The 19,737-nt window shown below is 55.2% G+C and overlaps 3 protein-coding genes across 8 annotated transcripts in view; 1 reads left to right on the top strand and 2 right to left on the bottom strand.

Moving 5' to 3' along the window:
- The window catches only part of ADAMTSL5 (ADAMTS like 5), a 28,202-nt gene extending 18,807 nt beyond the window's left edge, over positions 1–9,395 (top strand). For 5 of the 6 annotated variants that reach the window (XM_028713895.2, XM_077921875.1, XM_077921876.1 and 2 more), the window contains 5 exons: positions 5,773–5,856; positions 6,428–6,591; positions 6,691–6,934; positions 8,040–8,111; positions 8,399–9,395. In XM_028713895.2, the coding sequence (XP_028569728.2) occupies positions 5,773–5,856; positions 6,428–6,591; positions 6,691–6,934; positions 8,040–8,111; positions 8,399–8,715 (881 nt within the window). In that variant the 3' untranslated portion in view covers positions 8,716–9,395. The remainder of the gene's footprint in view (positions 1–5,772; positions 5,857–6,427; positions 6,592–6,690; positions 6,935–8,039; positions 8,112–8,398) is intronic. The other variant, XM_077921874.1, reaches the window with a different exon arrangement.
- A 1,163-nt stretch (positions 9,396–10,558) lies between these two features.
- LOC114588415 (kelch-like protein 23) lies at positions 10,559–16,501 on the bottom strand. Its single transcript, XM_028713704.2, has 3 exons — positions 14,836–16,501; positions 13,429–13,843; positions 10,559–11,220 (listed from the first exon to the last, which is right to left on the bottom strand). Exons 1-3 carry the CDS (start codon positions 15,746–15,748, stop codon positions 10,908–10,910), a joined length of 1,641 nt encoding a protein of 546 aa, XP_028569537.2. The 5' UTR covers positions 15,749–16,501; the 3' UTR covers positions 10,559–10,907.
- Positions 16,502–16,610: 109 nt separating this feature from the next.
- LSM7 (LSM7 homolog, U6 small nuclear RNA and mRNA degradation associated) lies at positions 16,611–19,702 on the bottom strand. Its single transcript, XM_028713359.2, has 4 exons — positions 19,530–19,702; positions 18,662–18,752; positions 18,324–18,395; positions 16,611–17,368 (listed from the first exon to the last, which is right to left on the bottom strand). The coding sequence occupies exons 1-4, from the start codon at positions 19,551–19,553 to the stop codon at positions 17,226–17,228; spliced, it is 330 nt and encodes a 109-aa protein (XP_028569192.1). The 5' UTR covers positions 19,554–19,702; the 3' UTR covers positions 16,611–17,225.
- Positions 19,703–19,737: the final 35 nt, after the last annotated feature.

Genomic DNA, 19,737 nt, shown 5'->3' with positions numbered 1-19,737 from the left:
GTCTCCAAACCCGGGAAGGTTCTGGGATGCCGCCCATTGTTGGTGAAGAACGGCGTCACCCCTGTAGACGCGTGCTTCGTGTTGTTGTAGGCAAACTCGGCCAGCGGTAGGTAGTCCACCCATGTCGAGGGTTGTTGATTCGCGTAGCATCGCAAGTACTGCTGCATGATGGCGTTGACCCTCTCCGCTTGTCCGTTGGTCTGCGGGTGTCGTGCCGACGCTAAGTTGATCTGCCCAGCAGCTTCTGCCAGAAACTCGAGATGAACTGGCGCCCCCGGTCGGATAGGATGGATCTTGGCAAGCCGTGAACTCTGAACACGTGGTCTATGAACAGCTTGGCGGTTTGTTCCGCCGTGGCCACCTTCGCGCAAGGAATGAAATGCGCCATCTTGGTGAACAGGTCTACTACTACGAGCACCGCTGTTTTGCCTCTCGAGCTGGGTAGATCTGTGACAAAGTCCAGGGCCACTCTCTCCCACGGTTCAAACGGCGTCGGAAGCGGTTCCAGCAGTCCCGCCGGCGCTCTGTGTACTGGTTTGGCCCTTTGGCAAGTGTCACACCGAGCGACGTAATCCTCAACTTCACCCCTCATCTTGGGCCACCAAAAGTCTCTGGCTACTAATTCCGCTGTCTTGTCCTTGCCGAAGTGCCCAGTGCTGGGTGCGTCGTGTAACTGCTGCAGGACTTTCGCACGGAGGTCGTCTCCTGGCACGTAGAGAGCCCCTTTGCGGATGAGCAGTCCGTCACGGATCTGGAACTCGGCGTCCTTCGCTGTGCCCCGTCGCACCTCTTCCATCTTGGATTGCGCGAATGGATCCGTCTGTAACGCGCGACGTACTGCGTCCAGGTCAACGGTGGCTGCAGAGCACGTCCACACTGCCGGTGTGAAAATGTGTTTAGCTGCCGCCGGCGCCGCTTCCTCCAGATACTGCGGTTTCCTGGAAAGTGCATCTGCCATGACGTTGTTGTCTCCCGGGATGTATTCTATCCTGAAGTCGAAATCCGCAAAGAACTCCGCCCAACGGATGTGTCTTTGGTTCAGGAACCTCGCCGTGCGCCAGTACTCCAGGTTCTTATGGTCTGTGCGGACTTGCACGGTGTGTCTGGCCCCAATGAGGAAGTGCCGCCACGCTTTGAAGGCTGCATGAATGGCCAGCAACTCCCTGTCCCAGATTGTGTAGTTCTGCTCCGACTTGCTGAGCTTCCTGGAGTAAAATGCACAGGGCCTCCAGTTCCCTTGCGGATCTTGCTGCAACAGGACCGCCCCCACTGCTCTGTCTGATGCGTCAGTCTCGATCCTCAGCGGTCTGCCGGGGTTGACGTGAAGCAGCTGTTCCTCGGACGCGAAGAGACGCTTGAGTCTCTGAAAAGACTGCTCCACCTGGTCCGTCCAGATGAACTTCTTTTTCTTGGAGCTGAGGGTGTCCGTGATAGCTGCCGTCTCCTTCGCAAAGCCCTTGATGAACTTGCGGTAGAAGTTGGCGAAACCGACGAACTTCTGGACTTCCTTCCTATTGCGCGGGCTCTTCCAGTCCAGCACCGAGCGGACCTTGGCGCTGTCCATGGCGAGTCCCTTGTCTGACAGCTTGTAGCCCAGGAAATCCACTTCCTTCACGTCGAACTGGCACTTTTCCAGCTTGGCGTAAAGCTTGTGCTCCCCTAGTCTCTGCAGGACCTCCTTGACGTCCCCTTCGTGAGCCTCCTGCGATTCCGAGAAGATCAGGATGTCGTCGAGGAAGCAGACGCACTTCTTGTAGAGGAGTCCCGCTAACACGTGGTTCATAAATGCTTGGAACGTGTGAGAGCCATTTTGGAGTCCGAAAGGCATAACCTTGTATTCATAAGTGCCTAAGGGCGTAAACATGGCCGTCTTCCACTCATTGCCCTCCCGCATGCGTATGAGATTGTATGCGCCTCGCAGATCCAGCTTGGTGAAGATTCTCTCCTTCCTCACCGTCGCTAGTAGGTCGTCGATCTTGGGCATGGGGAATGCCGTGGGCTTTGTCCTCGAGTTTATGACCCTGAAATCAACTACAAGCCTCTTTTGGGGCGTGTCCTTTTTCTTCACGAAGAACACGGGACTGCCCCCCACTGCTTTGGACTCTTGGATGAATCCCCGCTTCAAGTTGAGCTCTATGAACTCCCTGAGTTCTTGCCTTTCATCCTCAGACATGGAATACAGCTTCCCCGTCGGCAGCGTCGCCCCCGGCAGGAGGTCAATCGCGCAGTCGTAGGGCCGATGGGGAGGCAGCTTGTCAGCTTCCTTCTCGCAGAAAACTTCCAAAAACTCCTTGTACTTGTCTGGTACCGCCTGCACCATGCCGAGGTGTAGCTGTGGTTCATCCTCCTGCCCCTCCCCTTCCTGGCTAGGCTGGATGCAATGTTCCGCGCAGTAGGAAGAGCCGAAGGTCAATTGACGCTGGTACCAAGCCAATCCCGGGCTGTGCCTATCCAGCCAACTCATGCCCAACACTATGGGCGTGTCGGATAGGTGAGTGACGTTAAAACTGATGACTTCGCGGTGATTCCCAATTTGCATCACCATAGGTGGTGTTTCCTGTACCACCTGCCCCCCCCAGTAGCTTCCTGCCATCGACTGTGACGACGTTTAGGGGCATCGTGGCCGGTAGGAGTGCTATGCGGTGCTGCTTGACAAATTCCACCCCCACAAAGTCTGCATTGCTGCCAGAATCAATGGTAATAGGAACTTCCAAGGTGAATCCATTGGGCAGTTGAAGTGAGGCAGTGAGCTGCACCACTGGTTTGGGCGGGAGGGGGTCTGTGGGCTTCAGAATCTCTGGGGACAACTTCAAAACCTTGCCTGGTTGGGCCCCAGAGCCTCTGTTTCCAACCAGGCTTGGTCGTTTCCCTGCTGCTCCCCCTCCTGCTGCATTCCCCCTTTAATAGTTGCGGAGGGTGCAGTGTGCTTCTGGATCCTCTGGGGACACTCTTTGGCCATGTGTTGTGCACTGTCGCATATGAAACACTTCCTGTTCCCTCTAGGATTCTTCAGCTTGACTGCTCCTGGCGTTCGGGCTCTGGTCGCTGTCTGAGCCTTAGCACCACCCAATTCCATTGGCTCTGCCTCCTCCCCCAAAGGAGGCGTGGAATGCGCGCGTTCAGCCTCCCTGGGCATGAAGGGAGGTGCTCTGGCCGGTGTGCGTGCTAAGCGACCCTCATCTCTGTTCCAGGGGCGTTCCTCCATTCTCACTCCTATCGTAAGCGCTCTCTGGACGATTTCTGCAGTGGTGCTAGGTCTCTCTCCCCTGGCCAGCTCATCTTTCACGGAAGCGTTTAGCCCCTCCCAGAACAGATCCCTCACTGCTGCAGAGTCCTTTTGCCAGCGTAGCGTATTTACTAACGCAAAAAAGTGGGAGTGATATTGTCTTACTGTTGCCTTGCCCTGCCGCAAGCCGTGCATCTCCCTTCTAGCCACGTCTACATCTGTGGTTGACTGGAAACAAGCGTCCATAGCCGCTATGAAAGTGTCTGAATTCTGGAGGGCGGGATCATTGTCGCGCCATAAATTGCGCAGCCAGGATCTTGCTTCTCCATGCAAGTGAGTTATAATAAATCCCACTTTTTCCTCCTCATCTCTAAAGTCCTTCCTAAGCAGTCTGAGCGCAAAAACTACATCTGCTCTGAAGTTAGGATACTGCTGCAGGTTTCCATCAAAGTGGGCTACAATGCTGCCCCCCCCCCCCGCTTTCCGAGGCCAACTCCCTCCGGTCTGGGTCCCGGCAGCCCTTCCTTGCCCAATTTTTCCCACCTGTTTCGCAGAGCCTCGCAGAACTTTGCTGCTTCCTCCTCTCTCTTCCTGGAAACTTCCAGCTCTGAGTAAAGCGTCTCAATTGCTTTTTCCAGCTGTGCCACCTTCCCTTCTGTAGTCATCTTTCCCTCTCTTCGTGAGCTCGCAAAACACCAAGTCTTGCCCCTCGCTGCGCCAACTCGCGCTGCGAGGGTTAAATTTTCTGGAGACGGAGCATACTGTCAGCGGTTCCTCAGGTCCCAGCTCACAAAGGACCAACGCCAGTTGCTCTTTATAAACAAAAGTCTTTATTGTGGTTCATTGTTGGTTTGACATCCGTGGCGCGCAGCGCTACGTCTGAGTCCTTAGACCGGCGAAGTCCCGTCTGAATCCGCCCCTCCTTTACACCAGTTCAAGACCCGAGCTTTGCTCCACCTCTTTCTCTCCTCCCTCTGCTCCTTTCTCCTCCGGGTCCTCCTGTCCTCTGGGGTACCAACCCTCCTGGACTCTTCGGAGGCGGATTCTTCTGACTCCTCCCCCTGTCTCCGGCGGGCTTTGGGACCTGGCTCCCAATCCGGATTTTCTGCTGTCCCGCGCGCCTCTACATTTGAACTTGGCGCGCGCGCCCAGCCGCCCACTTTCCTCCTAACGGCTACACTGCTCCCTTCACTGCTTCCTCCTTCAGGGAGGCTGGCCGGCCCTGCTCTCTCCTCCGCCCCTCCCCTCTCGGACGGAGGCGTGGTCAGTCCTGCCTCACTCTCTCCTCCTGCAGGAGGAGGCTTTTGTTCTAATCTGTGGGATTCTCCCCCCCCCCCGCTGCGCTCTGGTGGGGAAGCTAGCCCTGATTTCCAGCTGCCGCTTGGAGACTCCCCACTGGCCCCCCTTGCCCTGACCCTGGGGGCCTCCTTCTGAGAATCTTCTGATTCGCTGGAGAGACTCATGGAATCTCTCTGGTCACTGTCATACCCTCCTGAGCTCCCCTCCGATTGTTCCCCTTCGCTCTCCATCTCCTCCTTCTCCTGTGGCTCAGTCCCTGAGCCCCTGACACATCCAAATCTATTATCATGTCCTTCTAGATCTAACACATCTCCATTTTTCAATATCATCCATTCCCAGGTCCAGCAGATGCAAGATGCCTCATAGTACAATCTCAAATCTGGCAGGGTGAAACCTCCTCTCTCTCTCTCATATCAGGTTACAATTTATATTTTATTCTTGCTTTCTTCCCTTGCCAGATGTATCTAGAAATATATTTTTGCCATTCTTTGAAGCATCCAGCACTGCTTATCACTGGGATTGATTGAAATAGAAACAACATTCTTGGCAATACATTCATTTTAACCACTGAAATTCTCCCCCTAAACGATAAATTAATTCTTTACCAAATTTCTAAATTCCCTTTTATTTCTTTCCATGTAACAATTTAGGAACTTTCACCACTTTTTACTGCCTGTGCCACTTTCATGACCTTTGGAGAGTTAGTAAGTAAATCAACTTTTAACTCACCAAAGGTAACTTGGGAACTCACTGAGAAGGGCATAATTTGAAGGAATCACAGCCCACATTTCCATGCTTTACTTTGCTGCGTAGTTTGTGATTTTAAATCTATGCTTGGGTCCCCTCACCAAAGAGAACTTGCCCCAAACTTGGATCTTGGCAGCCAGGGAATTCTCCTCCTACATAGATTTTGATCCAACAGGAATTCACTGAAAAGCATGAGATCACAGAATAGCAGAATTGGAAGGGTCCCTGGGGGTCATCCAGCCCAACCCCCTGCAGGGCAGCAATCTCAGCTAGAGCATCTCTGACAGGTGTCCATCCAACTCCTGACATTTCAAGTAGTATGTCTGAGGAAGCCCTCTGTCTAGCGCTGCACGTCACACTCTGAGCCTCCCCCCCAAAAAAAACCATGCAGTTCCCCTTCACCCCCTGGCTGCCTCCCCCTGGGCAGCCCCCTCCCCTCCCTCCTCAGTGGTCTCCCCCCCCCCCTGCACTTGACCCGCTCTCCTCTGATCGCTTCACAGGTTACTTTGGCTACCAGAATGTCACTCAGATCCCGGCAGGCGCCAGACACATCAAGGTGACAGACAGCAGCCGCAATTACCTTGGTAGGAGGGGCTGCTGGGCAGGTTCCTATTCCCACCCCCATGCCTGTTGCTGACCCCTTGTGGTGGTGGGGGCCCCAAGATCCTACCAACTGCCTATTTTGAAACTGCACTTTTACAAAATGGACACACATTCAGGAACCCTGGCAGGTGGCCACCCATCTTCCATTTAAAAACCTCTCATGAATCCTAGAAGCATTGCAAGGGGCCCCCAAGGGTCATCTAGCCCAACCCTCTGTGATGCAGGAATTGCAGCAAAAGCATCCCTGACAGATGGACACCCAACCTCTTTAAAAGCCTCTAAGGAAGGAGAGCCCACCACCTTCCAAGAGAGTTCGGCTGCCGAACAGCTACTTTCTGCACAAACACCCCTCTTGAGCTCCAAGGACAGTGGCATTACCCTGAGGGGCCACCCCAAGCAGGCCCTGCCTGTGGTAGTTCCCCATGCCTCCTCTGAAACTGGAGGCACCCAGAGGCTCCCTTGGGGGTTCTGGGGTGGTTGGCTGGGGAGGAGGGGGCCAGCCAAAAACTCCCCCAAAAGCTTCCCCCAAACGTCCTTCCTTCCCCTCCCCAGCTCTGATGACTGCAAACCAGCGCTACGTCATCAACGGTGACTGGGCCATTGACTGGCCAGGGACGTATGAGGCAGCAGGCACCCAAGTCCGCTACACTCGCACAGCGGATGCCCACGAGAGCCTTGAGGCAGCCGGACCCACCCAGGAGGACTTGCTGGTCATGGTGAGATGGGCCAGGGAATTGTTTGGGGGTTTTCCACCTGGGTGCAAAGGATATTAACTGGGTCTCGCCCATGCACCCAATGCCTGTTTCTTGCCTCAGGTCCTTTTCCAGGAGCCCAACGCGGGCATTGAGTTCCAGTTCTGGCTCCCAAAAGAGCACTTCCACCCCATCCAGAGTGACGCCAGCCCCCTTCGCCAGCCCCAGACCAGGGAAGTCGGGGATGGCTCACCAAGGGAGCACCTGGCCATCCTGCCAGCCCCGCCCTCCCAAAACGACATTGCCAGGAAGATGCCTCAGCGGGAGGGAACGCCCTTGCCAGCCAAAGTGCCCCCAGGGAGCTCAGGTATCCTCAATTCTATCTCCCCCCCCCCCATTCTCTCTCCATCTCTCCTTCCTTCACCCCCACAATAGTTTCAGGGTGCAGGAGTGGAGTGCTCTTAGAAAGAAACATTTTCTTGTTGGAAATCTAGGAGATTTGAGGGATTTGGTAGCATTTGTTCCAAGGTAGCCACCCATGCAGACCCTGATCCCATGTCTGCCGTCCCCTTGCTTTCCCCCTCCTCCAGCTCCAATGTCCTGTTTTCATAGAATCATAGAACTGTAGAGTTGGAAGAGACCCCAAGGGTCATCTAGCCCAACCCCCAGCGATGGAGGAATGACTGAGCTACCCAAGCACCCTGGGTGACCTTGGGGGCCAGTCCCTGCCTCTCTCTGTCTTGCCTACCTCACAGGGCTGGTGTGGGATCAGGGCCACAGGAGCCTCCTGGAGCTGCTTGGAGGAAGAGGCAGATAGAAGTGCCATGAAATGAATAAATTTCTCCCTAGATTCTGCTGCTTTCAGCAGCTCGCACCCTCCAGGCACCCTGGGAGCCTTGGGCTGCTCCCACCCCATAATTTGAGGTGGGATTCCTGGCTCTCGGCATGCGCAGGCAGCTCCCCAGCTTGTGAGTTCATTAGTGCAACATTTTGCCACAGAACCCACAAAGCCCAGGCTGGTTTCTGGCAGCCTTTGATGTCGCAGGAAGATTCCTCCAAGGCGGGGCAGCCCAGGCAGAGCCACCTCTTCTCCCCCCAACCCAGCAAAAGAAAAGCCTGAGGAGTAGAAGAAGCCCCTGACTAGAACCCCAGGTACTGGGAACTGTAGCTCAGCGCTGTGCAAACTACAGTTCCCAGGATTCTTTGGGGGGCGGGGGTGGGTGGGCTTGATTGTGTGCATGCCTCTCGCATGGAACTGGGTTTCCAGGCCACATGCAACTCTCCAAATCCCACCAGCCACCACCTCTCGGCCGGACCTACTTCTCAGGGCTTTTGCCAGAGCCCCAGACACCGCCCCACACTTGTAGGGGGAAATAGGGCAGGGTTGAAGTGCTGGAAGGACTACTCATAAAATAGAAGGCGGTCAGTGCCCCCCCTTTCCCCCCACAAAATACTTCCTTCTCATCCTGCAGGGCTGTGCGGGGTGTGCGACTCTCCCAGGGGAAAATCCCAGCGCATCCACCACTACTGCAACAGCGACTTTGGTACGTGGCCCCTCCGCATGGAAGGGAACCTCAAGGGTCATCTAGTCCAAACTGCCACAGTCTCTCTCCTCCCTCCAGGGCCAAGGTGGGGAGGAGCGTAGAGGGTCCCATGCCAAGGAACCCCCACCCCCTTTCCTGTTATCCCCAAAGCTCCTGAGTTCTTGGGATGTTGTTATGGGTGGAGAGGGGAGCTGGATGAGGAGAGCCCTCCCTCGAGGGGCTCTTCCCCTGGGGGGCCGCTGCGGGAGAGCCCCCCTCCTGACCTCCTTTCTCCCCTGCCTGCGCAGTCTTCCGCGCCCGAATCCTCTCCAAGCGCCGGGTGGGGCAGGAGACGCGCTACGACGTGCAGGTGCTGCACACCTACCGCAACCGCTTCCCCGTCGTGCGCCGCGAGTTCGTCTGGGTGCCCGACGCCTGCGACTGCCCGCTCTTGGCCGAGCAGCGCGAGTACGTCCTGATGGCTCGGCGCCACGTCAACTACGAGCACACCCTCAACCGCCTGCTGCTGCCCCGGGGCGGCTACGCCCGGCCCTGGACGCCCCGCGAGGACCTGCAGCTCAGGGATGTCCCCAAGTACTGCTCCCGGGGTGGGACCCCGCCCTAAGGTGGGGGTCCCCGTCTCTGCCGCGTCCACCGTCCTACCACCGGAGTGCCGTGAAAACCTCCGGGTGCGCCACACGGATCTTTCGCGGCTGCCGTCTGCGCACGAGGGCGAATTCAAGGGAAGGGAGACTCTTCCTCTCTCACAACGCGATTGGCCAGGGAGATCTGGGCTTGAGCGCTTTTGCATTCATTCAGTCCCGGGGGGGGGGGTTCTGCGTCTCCCTAACAGTTGCTCCTAGGATCCCCTTCCCTGCCATGCTCAGGTTTTGACATTGGAAGATTCAGGGGGGACAAAAGAAAGGTCTTCTTCTCACAGAGGGGGTTGTGTTAAGCTGTGGAACTCCCTGCATTAGGAAGCAGTGGCAGCCGCTCATCTGCTCTGAAAGAGAATTCACGACAGATGCAGCTACTGGCGCAGTGGGTTGCCCCCAATGGCTATGTTCTCCTTCCCCTTGCCAAAATCAGGAGGCCAAGATCGCCTGGGCATTGGTGGCCTGACTTGCACTTCCACCCATCTCCCAGACACATTAAGCCACAGCGCCACCATGGCTGACTCTGCCCAAGATCTCAGAGGACGCTGCCTGCAAGAGGACTCTGGGGCATATACAGAGTCCCTCTGGCCTCGTAAGCTCAGTCTTCATTTCTGCTCCTCGAAACCAGTAAAGGTATTCTACGGTCTGACATGCTGCATTGATTCATTCATTGATTGTGTTTATATCTCCTGGGAGCGTAACATGGTGCACATGGCAAAACCACACTGGGATATCGGCTGAGAGGCAGCGCCTGGCCTCCAAGGCCACCTAGGGAGCTTTCTATGGGCGAGGTAGGAGGATTTGAACTTAGGTCTCGCAGGTCCCAATCCAACACTCTGGCTCTCTAATGACACACATAAACTTCCCAAGCCACCCTCAAACTAGCTTCAGCAAAGCAAACATTTGACACAGCCTTTACACATGCACAGACGCCAACTTGTGAGCAGGAGTGATGGGCAGTGATTGCAGATATGGACAGCAAGGGGCGACTTACAATGCAGCAGTGGGGAGATGAGGGTGTGTGTGGAAAGGACCTTGGTGCTTTTTAAGGTGCTAATGTGTCCATGGCCTCAGGGGAAGGCAGCTCACCCCACACTCCCCAAACCATCCTGCCTCATCCTCCATTTATCCAGGCTACAGGCAGCCTATGGCTCCCTCTCCTGGACAATTGTGGTGCAGCAATTATGGTGGGGTTAGTATTTTGCAGGAAGGAGTCCAATGCCAAATTTAGGTTTGTTTGACTGCTCTGTTGCCCTCAGAAGAAGGTAGATTCTCCTCCTTTGGAGGTTTTTAAGCAGAGGTTGGATGGCCATCTGTTAGGGATTCCATTGCTGTGATTCCTGCATTGCAGGGGGTTGGAAAAGAAGTCCCTCGGGGTCCCTGGGGAGGTGCATTGCGAAGCGGGAGGCAGCCCGATGATTTACTTGGAGAACTTGCAAACGCTCTGTAGCCTAGTCCAGGTGAGGGAGAGCAGTAAATGCAACTAATAAACAGGATATCTTCACAGGTAGGAGGAGCATAGGGACCCCTACAATGGGGGCAGTTTTGGGGACTCCCATCTCCACCACATTCCCTTCCACGTGGGCCCCCTCCAGCTGTGCTTTCAGGCAAGGAAACAGAAGTTGGAGGGATTTGCTGCAAAATGACCCCCATGCAGTCCCCACCCCTACCTTGGCCCTGACACACCACAATCTGGATCAGGACTGAAACCCAATGGCCACATCAGTATCACTGCCATCTCACACGTCTCCAACATCCTGACTTCGTTTCACTCATTTCCCCCAAACTCACTGATTGATCCCATCAATGTGCTGGTTGGCAACTTGCATTTATTCTTATGATCAAGTTCCTCTCCCTGTCATTTGAAATCAGCTCAGAGAGGGAGCAGGGAGGCAGCTTTGCCAGGAACACGAGCGCTGGCCAGGAGGTGGTGTGCAGCTCTGCCTCCGCCATACAAAGAGGGGAGGCCCAGTCCCACCGAGCCCCCTCTGCAGGAGCAGGCTATCTGCACTCCACTCCTTCTGTGGGGCTTCACCACAGATGCCTGGATACCCAAACGGTCTCTTTCGTTCCAAAATGACGGAGAAAAAGAACGGGGCAGCCGACTTTTCCCGCTCTCCGTCTCCCACACTGCTGCCTTGCAGGGTGTTGGCATACCGCGTCATGCGCAAATGTCAAATCTCCGCACGGAGGCTGTCCCGTGGATGGGCAGCGGGCAGGGGAGCTTGCTGTCCACCTCCTGGCACATCTCCAGGTAAGGGTCCAAGAGAACCATGTTGGGGAGTGCAGTGTTGCCCTGTCTCTGCGCCAGGAGATAGATCCTGCCATTGGCTGCGCTGCACCCTGTGAAGAACCGTCGCGCCAGGCACTCCTCCTCCACCGGTGTCCACTCTCCCGAGTCCACATCGAAACGGAAGGCGCCCCCTCCCACAGTGTAGATGGCCCCATTCAGAGCCACAACGCAGAGGTCATACCTGGGGATGGAGAGAGGAGAGCGTCAGGCAGGTGCCTACACCTCAGGAGGCATGGGGAGGTGACCGCCAGGGGGCAGCTGATCCCAAGGCAGATCTTCCTTCTCCCCGTCCTGTTCCTGATGCAAATCATCCCTGCCTCTGGTGGGGTGTGTGCCATTTGGGGAGATGCCTCAGGTGCCCAAATGTTTTGGGCTTGCTTGCCTGGAGGTGTCCCAGGTGCAAAGCAGCTCTGGACATCCCTCAGCCTAGGCAGTCGCGAGTTTACTGCTGCATTTAGAAGGAGACTGGGCTCCCTTTGGGAATGGGGAGGAAGAGCCAAATTTGATGGAGAAATGGGGGAATGGACAGTGTGAGGGATGATTGGCAAATCTGCAGATGGACAGCAGGTGCCTCCAAGTTCTGAAGGCGCATCCTGGCTCAGAAGAGGCCGTCTTGGGCCAGGGTCAAGGGGGGGAGGCTGTCACAATCAGGGTGAAAGCCCCAAAGCGCAGGCGCCCATTGCAGGTCAGGAAGGCATCAGCGAGAGGACAACAATTGCAGAGTTTGATTATTTTCTGTTCAATTATTTTGGTTATCTTAACATTTTCTATTTCGATTATTAAAGTTAAGATTTTTCTTTTGAATTTTCAAATTGCCAGAAGGAGGCATACCAGGTGCCACCCAACCACCTTAGGGGCTCTGCTCTGGATTTGTGGAGGGTTATGGAGATATTCCATGTATTGCATTCAGAGAGCTGAAAATACAGTACAGTGGAACCTCGGGTTAAGAACTTAATTCATTCCGGAGGTCCATTCTTAGCCTGAAACTGTTTTTAACCTGAAGCACCACTTTAGCTAATGGGACCTCCCTGCTGCCACTGCGCCGCCGCTGCACAATTTCTGTTCTCAACCTGAAGCAAAGTTCTTAACCCAAGGTAATATTTCTGGGTTAGCGGAGTCTGTAACCTGAAGTGTATGTAACCTGAAGCGTATGTAACCTGAGGTACCACTGTAAAGCCAATATTTTTCCCACCTGACAACCAATGGGCCTCTTGGGTTTCAGATACGAGTACGTGGATAGATAAGTTTAAACATGAGCAACCACAGCTGCGAGGGGGCCATGAAAATTTGTGTCCTGGGCTTTTTGGACTTGTCTACCCCATTTACTAGGGGCACGGGTGGCGCTGTGGGTTATACCACAGAGCCTAGGACTTGCTGATCAGAAGGTCGTTGCTCGGTCCCTGCTCCTGCCAACCTGGCAGCTTCAAAGCACGTCCAAGTGCAAGTAGATAAACAGGTACCGCTCCGGTGGAAAGGTAAACAGCATTTCCGTGCGCTGCTCTAGTTCGCCAGAAGCGGCTTAGTCATGCTGGCCACATGACCCGGAAACTGTACGCCGGCTCCCTTGGTCAGTAAAGCGAGGTGAGCGCCGCAACCCCAGAGTGGGTCATGACTGGACCTATTGGCCAGGGGTCCCTTTACCTTTACCCCATTTACTATCTGAAAACAAAATGGCGCATTGGTTGCCAGATGTGAATTATTTTCCAGATCTCCTGCCCCATTAACAACACAGTGGAGGATGAGGACCAGAGTTTTCCTTCCCAATGGGCTTCCTTCCCAGGAGGACGAGCTCCACCGGCCCCTCACTTCTCTCTACAGCACGGGTGTCAAACACAAGGCCCGCGGGCCGAATCCGGCCCCCTCGTCATGTGGCTCATGTAGCCGCCGCCAGCCTTCACCTTTTATTCTTGCTTTTTTTTTTGACACAAGAAAGCCGCCTCTTCAGCGCCTGTGCGGCAGCCTACAAGCCAAAGAACGTCTGCCCTCTAGTGGCGCCGGCCGTTCTACACAGGAAACCTCCACTTGTTTTTATATTGAGCGCATGCCATCCTGTGATGTGACAGATCCAACGGCTGCCTGAACCCTTCTCTCCTGTACTGTAAGTCCTACAGATACAACCGGCCCTTTGAGGGTGACCAAACTGCTGATGCGGCCCCCGATGAATTTGAGTTTGACACCCCTGCTCTACAGCATGTGCAGAAATTGCCTGCTTGTCCGTTGGATCCCCTCTTGGTCATGTCCGCTCTGCCCACCAAAGCCTGTCTTCACATGCAGGAGAAGCCTAGGAGAAGCTGAGTGCGGGGGGGATGACCCAAGGTGGACACACTACTCCAGAAGGAGCAGGATGTGCCCCCCACCTCTAACATCCCAACCTCCAGAGCCGCCTCACCTAGGGAGAGGCGAGAAGGAGACCACATCCCAGATGTCCGTTTCCACGTCCAGCCGCTGGACAGCATGGCAGACATCTCCATTCTCGTCCAGGCCACAGATGACGTAGACACGAGTCCCCACACTAACCGCCCCGGCCCTCTCCACGGGGTGGGCCAGGGGGCTGGTGCTCTCCCAGGAAGAGTCTGTGGGTGCCAGGCGCTCCACCTCAGGCGTGACAGCCCCCTCCTCAGTGCTGCCACCCATCACGTAGAGGTGGAAGCCCACCCCCACAGCACAGTGGCTGTGGCGTGCCGTCTTCATGGCCGGGCCATCCAGCCAGTTGTCGTCCCAGCTGTTGTAGATCAGCACCCAGCCCACGCTGCACCAGGAGAACTCCTCGCGGAAGTAGCCGCCCGTCACAAAGAGGAAGTTGCCTGTGGAGAGAGCGCAAGAGATACCGTTTCCCCTTCCACCACGGACCCACCACACAGAGAGGCTTCGCTTCCACTGCACATTGCCTCCTGATGAAAGCAAAGCAATTCGTCTCCAAGGGGCGATATTTCACATCCTGCATTTGTTTCGGTGTGAAGCAACAAGGATGAGGTGGGGACAACCAACTGCTTACATAGAACTGGGGGACAATGGCTATTTCTGCCCCCATTTCCATTGGGGTTCCCTGATGCCCCAAAGAGGTATGAGACAGGGTGAATTGAGGCTGAGGGAGACATGGCCAGGAAGGCAGCCCAAGACAGGGAGTTTGGAGACTTCTGTGTTTTAGCATTTTGTTGGAAGCCACCCAGAGTGGCCGGGGTAACCCAGTTACAGGAGCATCATCATTATCGTTATTATTATTTCTGGGTCTAAACTGTTTCTGGTGCAACGGGACACTGTCACAGAAACCAGAGCACACAGAAATGTCTTTTACCTTCCTGCCACAGTGGTACCCATTTACTGTATCTACTTGCACCAGCATGCTTTTGAACTGCTAGGTTGGCAGGAGCTGGGACAGAGCAACAGGACCCCATCACAGGGATTCGAACTGTTGACCTTCTGATTGGCAAGCCCAAGAGGCTGAGTGGTTTAGACCGCAGCACCACCCACATCAGGCAAGGCCATGGCACAGCAGTACACTTTGTAGAAGCTTCCCCCCCCAGGCTTCTTGCAAAGCAGGAAGCAATTCTAAAGAAAAGGGAACCTCTGAGCATGTGCAGGGTGCAGCCAAACCTCCTGGCACCAGGTAGCCACAGCTGGCACTCTCCCACCTAGCATTCCACTAGACGCAAACTTCAAGGTGAAACCCTCTGCCCGCCCACACCAACCCAGAGGGCACCAAAGCAGAGACCGGACTCTCAATGGCATGGGGAAAATGCCAGCCACCTGCAGGCTGGCTCACACTCTGTGCAAGCTCAGAAGCCAGAAGAGTTACCGATGGCAGCCACAGCATACTGGGTGAGGTTCTTGCGCCGGAGGGGCGCCCGGGTCTGCCACACCTCCGTCTTCGGTTGGAATTGGAAAAGCTCCTGCTGCTCTTGGTCGTGTTTGCCAGCCAGGACAAAGAGGACCTCATGGCTGCGCCCCACACAAGGTGAGAGGCCTGCCTGTCTCCAGCTGGCAGGTAGGCAAGCATCCAGCTTTTGCAGCAGCCGTCCCGAGCTGTCCTGCCCTGGGGGGCTCTTGCATCGCCGCACCAGCCGCTCCAGGAAGGGCAGGCTCAGGAAGGGTCCGCGGATGAGGCCTGCCAGCTCCAGGAAGACTGCTTCCCGCCCAGCAGGGTCAGCAGTTGCCCACTGCAGCAGCGCCTCAAAGGCTGCCTCCTCGCGGGTCACAAAGAGATCGTCGCTCCGCAGCAGCACCCGCAGCGTCTCTGCAGGGGCCTCCATGAACTCCTCGCCGGAAGCCACTTCGGCCCAGTGTGAGAGCACCACAGAGAGTGCAGCCGCCTGCAGGTGGGCGCAGGAGAAGCATTGCGCATAGGCCAGGAAACCAAGGCAGTTGGAGACGTGCAGCTCCCTCTCCAGAAATGCCTCACAGAGCCGCTTGGCGCAGTCCAGCTGCAGGAAGTCAGCTGCCTCCAGCAGCTCTGTGACATTGTTGCGGTCAAGAAGGAGGCTGCCCGTCTGTGTGAAGGCCAGCAGGGCCTGGAAGGCAGTGGGGTCCAGGCCCTGGATCCGGATCCGAGGGGCTGTGCGCTCACGTGTGTCCCCAAAGAACATGGCCTCGAAGTAGCGACTGTAGCGGGCCAAGGCCCAGCGCTCGACAGGGAACTGCCTGTCGCCCACCTCCAGGACCACGTGGCCTCCTGACTGGGCCCCAGAAGACGCCCCCTCCAGGCCAGCCATGTTCACTTGGTGCAAGCAGGCCACACTTTGGGCTGCGCAGGAGGGCTTTGGCCAGGCAGCCAAGACGGATATAGCAGCAACTCAGCCCCTAAAAATAGATCCCTCCCTTCTGGCTCCCTCAACTGCCCAGGCAGCTAGTGAGGCGTCGTCAGGATGTAAGAAGAGCTGCTGGGTCAGGCCAAACCCAACGTCCCTCTTTCCCTGCTGGGACCAAGAGAGACTGCCTCTGCACCTGGGGGTTCCACAAGAATGTCAGGAGAGTGTGGCTGCCAGACCATGTCACAGGTGCCCCAAAGAACCTAGAGATCCTCTGAAACTGGATATTCCACAGCAGCATTGGAAAAGCCTGGCTGCTGGATCAGGTCCATCTATCCCAGCCTCCTCTTCTCATAGTGGCCAACCAGGTGGGAAACCCGTAAGCAGGATCCGAGCAAGAGAGCAGCTCTCCCCTCCTGTGATTTCCAGCAACTGGTATTCAGAAGCATTGCTGCCTTGTCTGGATTCCTGGGTTCTTAGGGAAGCTTGACCACTGCAAAGACAGGAGGCTGGGCTAGATGGGCCTGATCCAGCAGGCTCTTCGGACATCTTCATTCCTGGGGTACACACTCACTCCTCGTAGGTCTCCTTGCTGTGCTACTGACGTCTGCAACTCAAGAAGCCAAGTAAAGGGAAGTGCTGCTTGAGCAGAGAATGAAGGAGTTGCTACATTTTCATTGTGGCTGCACGTCGGGCATCTACACTCAATTCAAAGAGATTGGTGATAGGTTAAAGATGGGTCCCATCCTCTCCCAAATAAACTTGCTTTGTCGTTCCGAGTTTTGATATCACATTTCAAAGCAGAAGAGTCTAACAAATTCTAGGCCAGTTTTGGATAGCTTTTTATTCATGGATTTTCAGGAATTCTCCTAAAAAGGAAAGAGTCACCGCCTGGAAATTAAGAGGAGTTGGACACAGGTGTCATTACAGTTCTTGACATTTGGCAAAGCGCTTGACCCCTCCTGGGCAGACAACCATCCTGGAGAAAGGAAGGCAGACACCATTAACCCAAAGGGGAAATGGGCAGTCCCCTCCAAAGCTCTGAGAACAGAACAGCTGTGGCCTTTGCCAAAGAGGTAAAAGGAACAACAACAAAAAACCTCATCTTCCTGTGTAATATTTTACATAAACACAGCATGCTATTTCAGTGGCTCTAGACTGGAGTCAAAAGTTCACAGCAAAACAAGGTTATTTTCTGAAATAGTTTTCAGGGCATCTCCTGACAAAACACCTTCTTCCTTGTGAGACACAGTGTCAAAATGGGGGGGGGGGTAACTAAAATGCAGTAACAACCACCTTACATAAGTTAACAAGGTCCTTTGCCAGTATAAACATAGCATACAAAAATATGTTCCCCTTGCAGGAAAGTCCATTCTTGTCAGCGGGGGCTGGCTCTCCGAGTCCTCTCAAGATTTTAGCTGCAGAAAGAGCCCAGAGTGGCTTAGCCGTCTTGCTGCTGAATGAAGGGGTTGGGAATGGCTTCCATCCCATCCTGGGGACAGATGAGGACCACCGAGGTCCCTCGGCAGACCACCAGTCCCAGCTGACGGGTGTCCTCTGTGAGCTTGTATTGGTCATCTGGATCTGCAAAGGGAAAAGCCCAGAAAGAGCTACAACACTGGGTCCTGCCAGCTAACCTGCTCTCAAGCCCTGGGGGTGCTTTTCTGCACCAAAGTCAGCGTCTGGAACTCAGACCCGGGAGCCAGGAGCTGAGGCTCAACATCCCTCAGCAAGACAAGGGCTCCCTGGGATCAGCTGTGGCAGCAGCGCTAGGCTGTATCCCACTCAGAACTACAGAAATTACTGGGCCCAAGCCAGCTGTGCCCTTGAATCTCAGTGGGTCCACTCTGAGTAGGAGCAGGTGGAGAACAGAACAACCTGTGACTGGACAGGTCTCCTTGATGATTGTTAGCCATGGGTGATACACAGAACCAGCCCAGTTAGTTGGGAGCCTTTGTTCTCCTGTCTGTTGGGGCATCTAGTTGGCCACTACAGAAAGGGGGAGCAGGACCATGGCCTGATCCTGCAGAGGATGGGGAAAATTCATGGAGAAAAGCCTGCTCCTTTCCTGTCACCTGCTTGCTGTGGGGGGTGTTAGAATTCCTGCTCCATGATTGCAGTCATGGGATTGTTGTCTATCACATGACAGTGTGTTTTGACTCCACAGAGTGGGAATTGATGAAGACAGGATGCTTGTGTTACTGTGTTCCGTGAAGTGGGACTATTGTCCTTTGTTCTTTTCTCTTTGCTGTCTGATGCTAGAGAAAGAGGGAGCCATGTTGCAGTGCTCCGTGTGTGTTTATATGTAAATAAATTAGATTAGCCAACATGCTGAATTGCTGAGGTCTGTCCCGCGTATGCTGCGATAACTCTGCGGATCCATAAGTGTGCCGATGTCTGTTGGCATCGGTCGCTGTGATGTTTGGGCTGAAGAAAGCTTATGAAGCTCTCAAATGATCAACCAGGAGGGAGGGAGGGAACATGCCAGTCGGGTGTAGCCTGAACTCCTGACAGGGGGGTCATGAGGTCTTAAACGCACCTCTCATATACTCAATGGTCCCATCCAGCACCAGGTTTAGAAGGGGGTCAAATCCTTTCAAGACACCGCTAGCTGTGGGAAAACAAGGAAAAACAGTCAGGAGCCGTTGGGAACCACGCCAAGGCTGAACGCAGAAAGCTTTGATGTTACAGTTACATTCTGCATATTACAGTGGTGATTCCCTAGCAAGCAGGATTATGCCAGAGACGAAGCACACCAGTGATGTAATCTGGCCGCAAAGGAGAACAGATCCATCCTCAGACCTGAATCATGAAGAGGCGGTGACAGGCACAGTGTCGGGTCCCCAATAGCAGAGGTGCTATGGAGACTCTGCTTACCTTCCCGGCCACCCTGGAACTTCACACGGATGGTTTTATCAATGTACTTAGACAGATCCAATATACTTTCTTTCTTCTTCTTCTCTTTGTCCTAAATCAAGGTGGGAGAAATGGGGGCTCAGGTGAACTCAGTTTCCAGCTTGTTTTAAAGTAAATTGGGGGACTCAAACAGTCATCATTTTAGCCCACTGAGGGCTCAGGTTTAACCCCCTCCCCATGGCATCGCTGGGTCGGGCTGCGAATGCTCCCTGCTTAAAATGCTGGAGGGCAGCTGCCAGTCGACAGTACTGAGCTAGCTGGGACAGAGGAAGCGGCCAGTGAGTGGGGCCAGAGCCAAAGCCAACACTTTCTGATTTCCTCCCCGTCCTCCTTGCCACATTGTGCCAGGGCCAAAAGCCTTCCTGCACTGGGCCACTTCGCATCCTGCCTGCCTTGGGAAACTCCCACCAAGTGGGTGCACCAAAGGGAGGAGGCCCAGGCAAGAGACGCCTCCTGACCTTAAAACAACCCTGCCGGCTTTGCCCAGCTGCTCTGAACACAGGAGGGGTCCAGGGTGTTCAGGCTGGGGAGCCACTGGCCACATGGGAAAGGCCGGTCTGCTGCTGCTCCAGAGGCTTCGGCAGGGCTTCCTGGGAGGTTCTCAAGGAGAGTCTGGATCTGGGCGCCTCTCAGGGTTTCTTCTGTTGCTGCGATTCCTGCCTCGTCGGCGGTTCTGCTGGATGACCCCCGGGGGCCCCCCAACTCTGCGGCTCTATTCCGCCTGCGTCCTCGCTGCCCGGCAGCGGCTCTTCCAACCTGGTCGTTGCGCCGCCTGCATAAATCTGCATACATTCCCTCTCCCCCCCCCCATCCCCTCCGCTCTACTCACCGCCATCTTGCTCTCCACAGGCATCCCGCTTCCGCGCCACTTCCGCCCGCTTTCAAACAGGCCCCGCCTCACCGCTCCTCCAATGGTAGCGGCAAGAAACCAACCCGCGAGCCCCGCCTCTTCCTGCCGGCGCTGTCTTGCCACTCTAGGCCTCGGGCTCCCGACTCCACTCCTTTGTCGCCCTAAGAGCGAGAGGGAGGCGGGGATT

The sequence above is a fragment of the Podarcis muralis genome, chromosome 18 (genome assembly GCF_964188315.1).
Source record: "Podarcis muralis chromosome 18, rPodMur119.hap1.1, whole genome shotgun sequence".
Classification (NCBI taxonomy): Eukaryota; Metazoa; Chordata; class Lepidosauria; order Squamata; family Lacertidae; genus Podarcis; species Podarcis muralis.
This window is presented reverse-complemented; position numbering and strand designations above follow the sequence as displayed.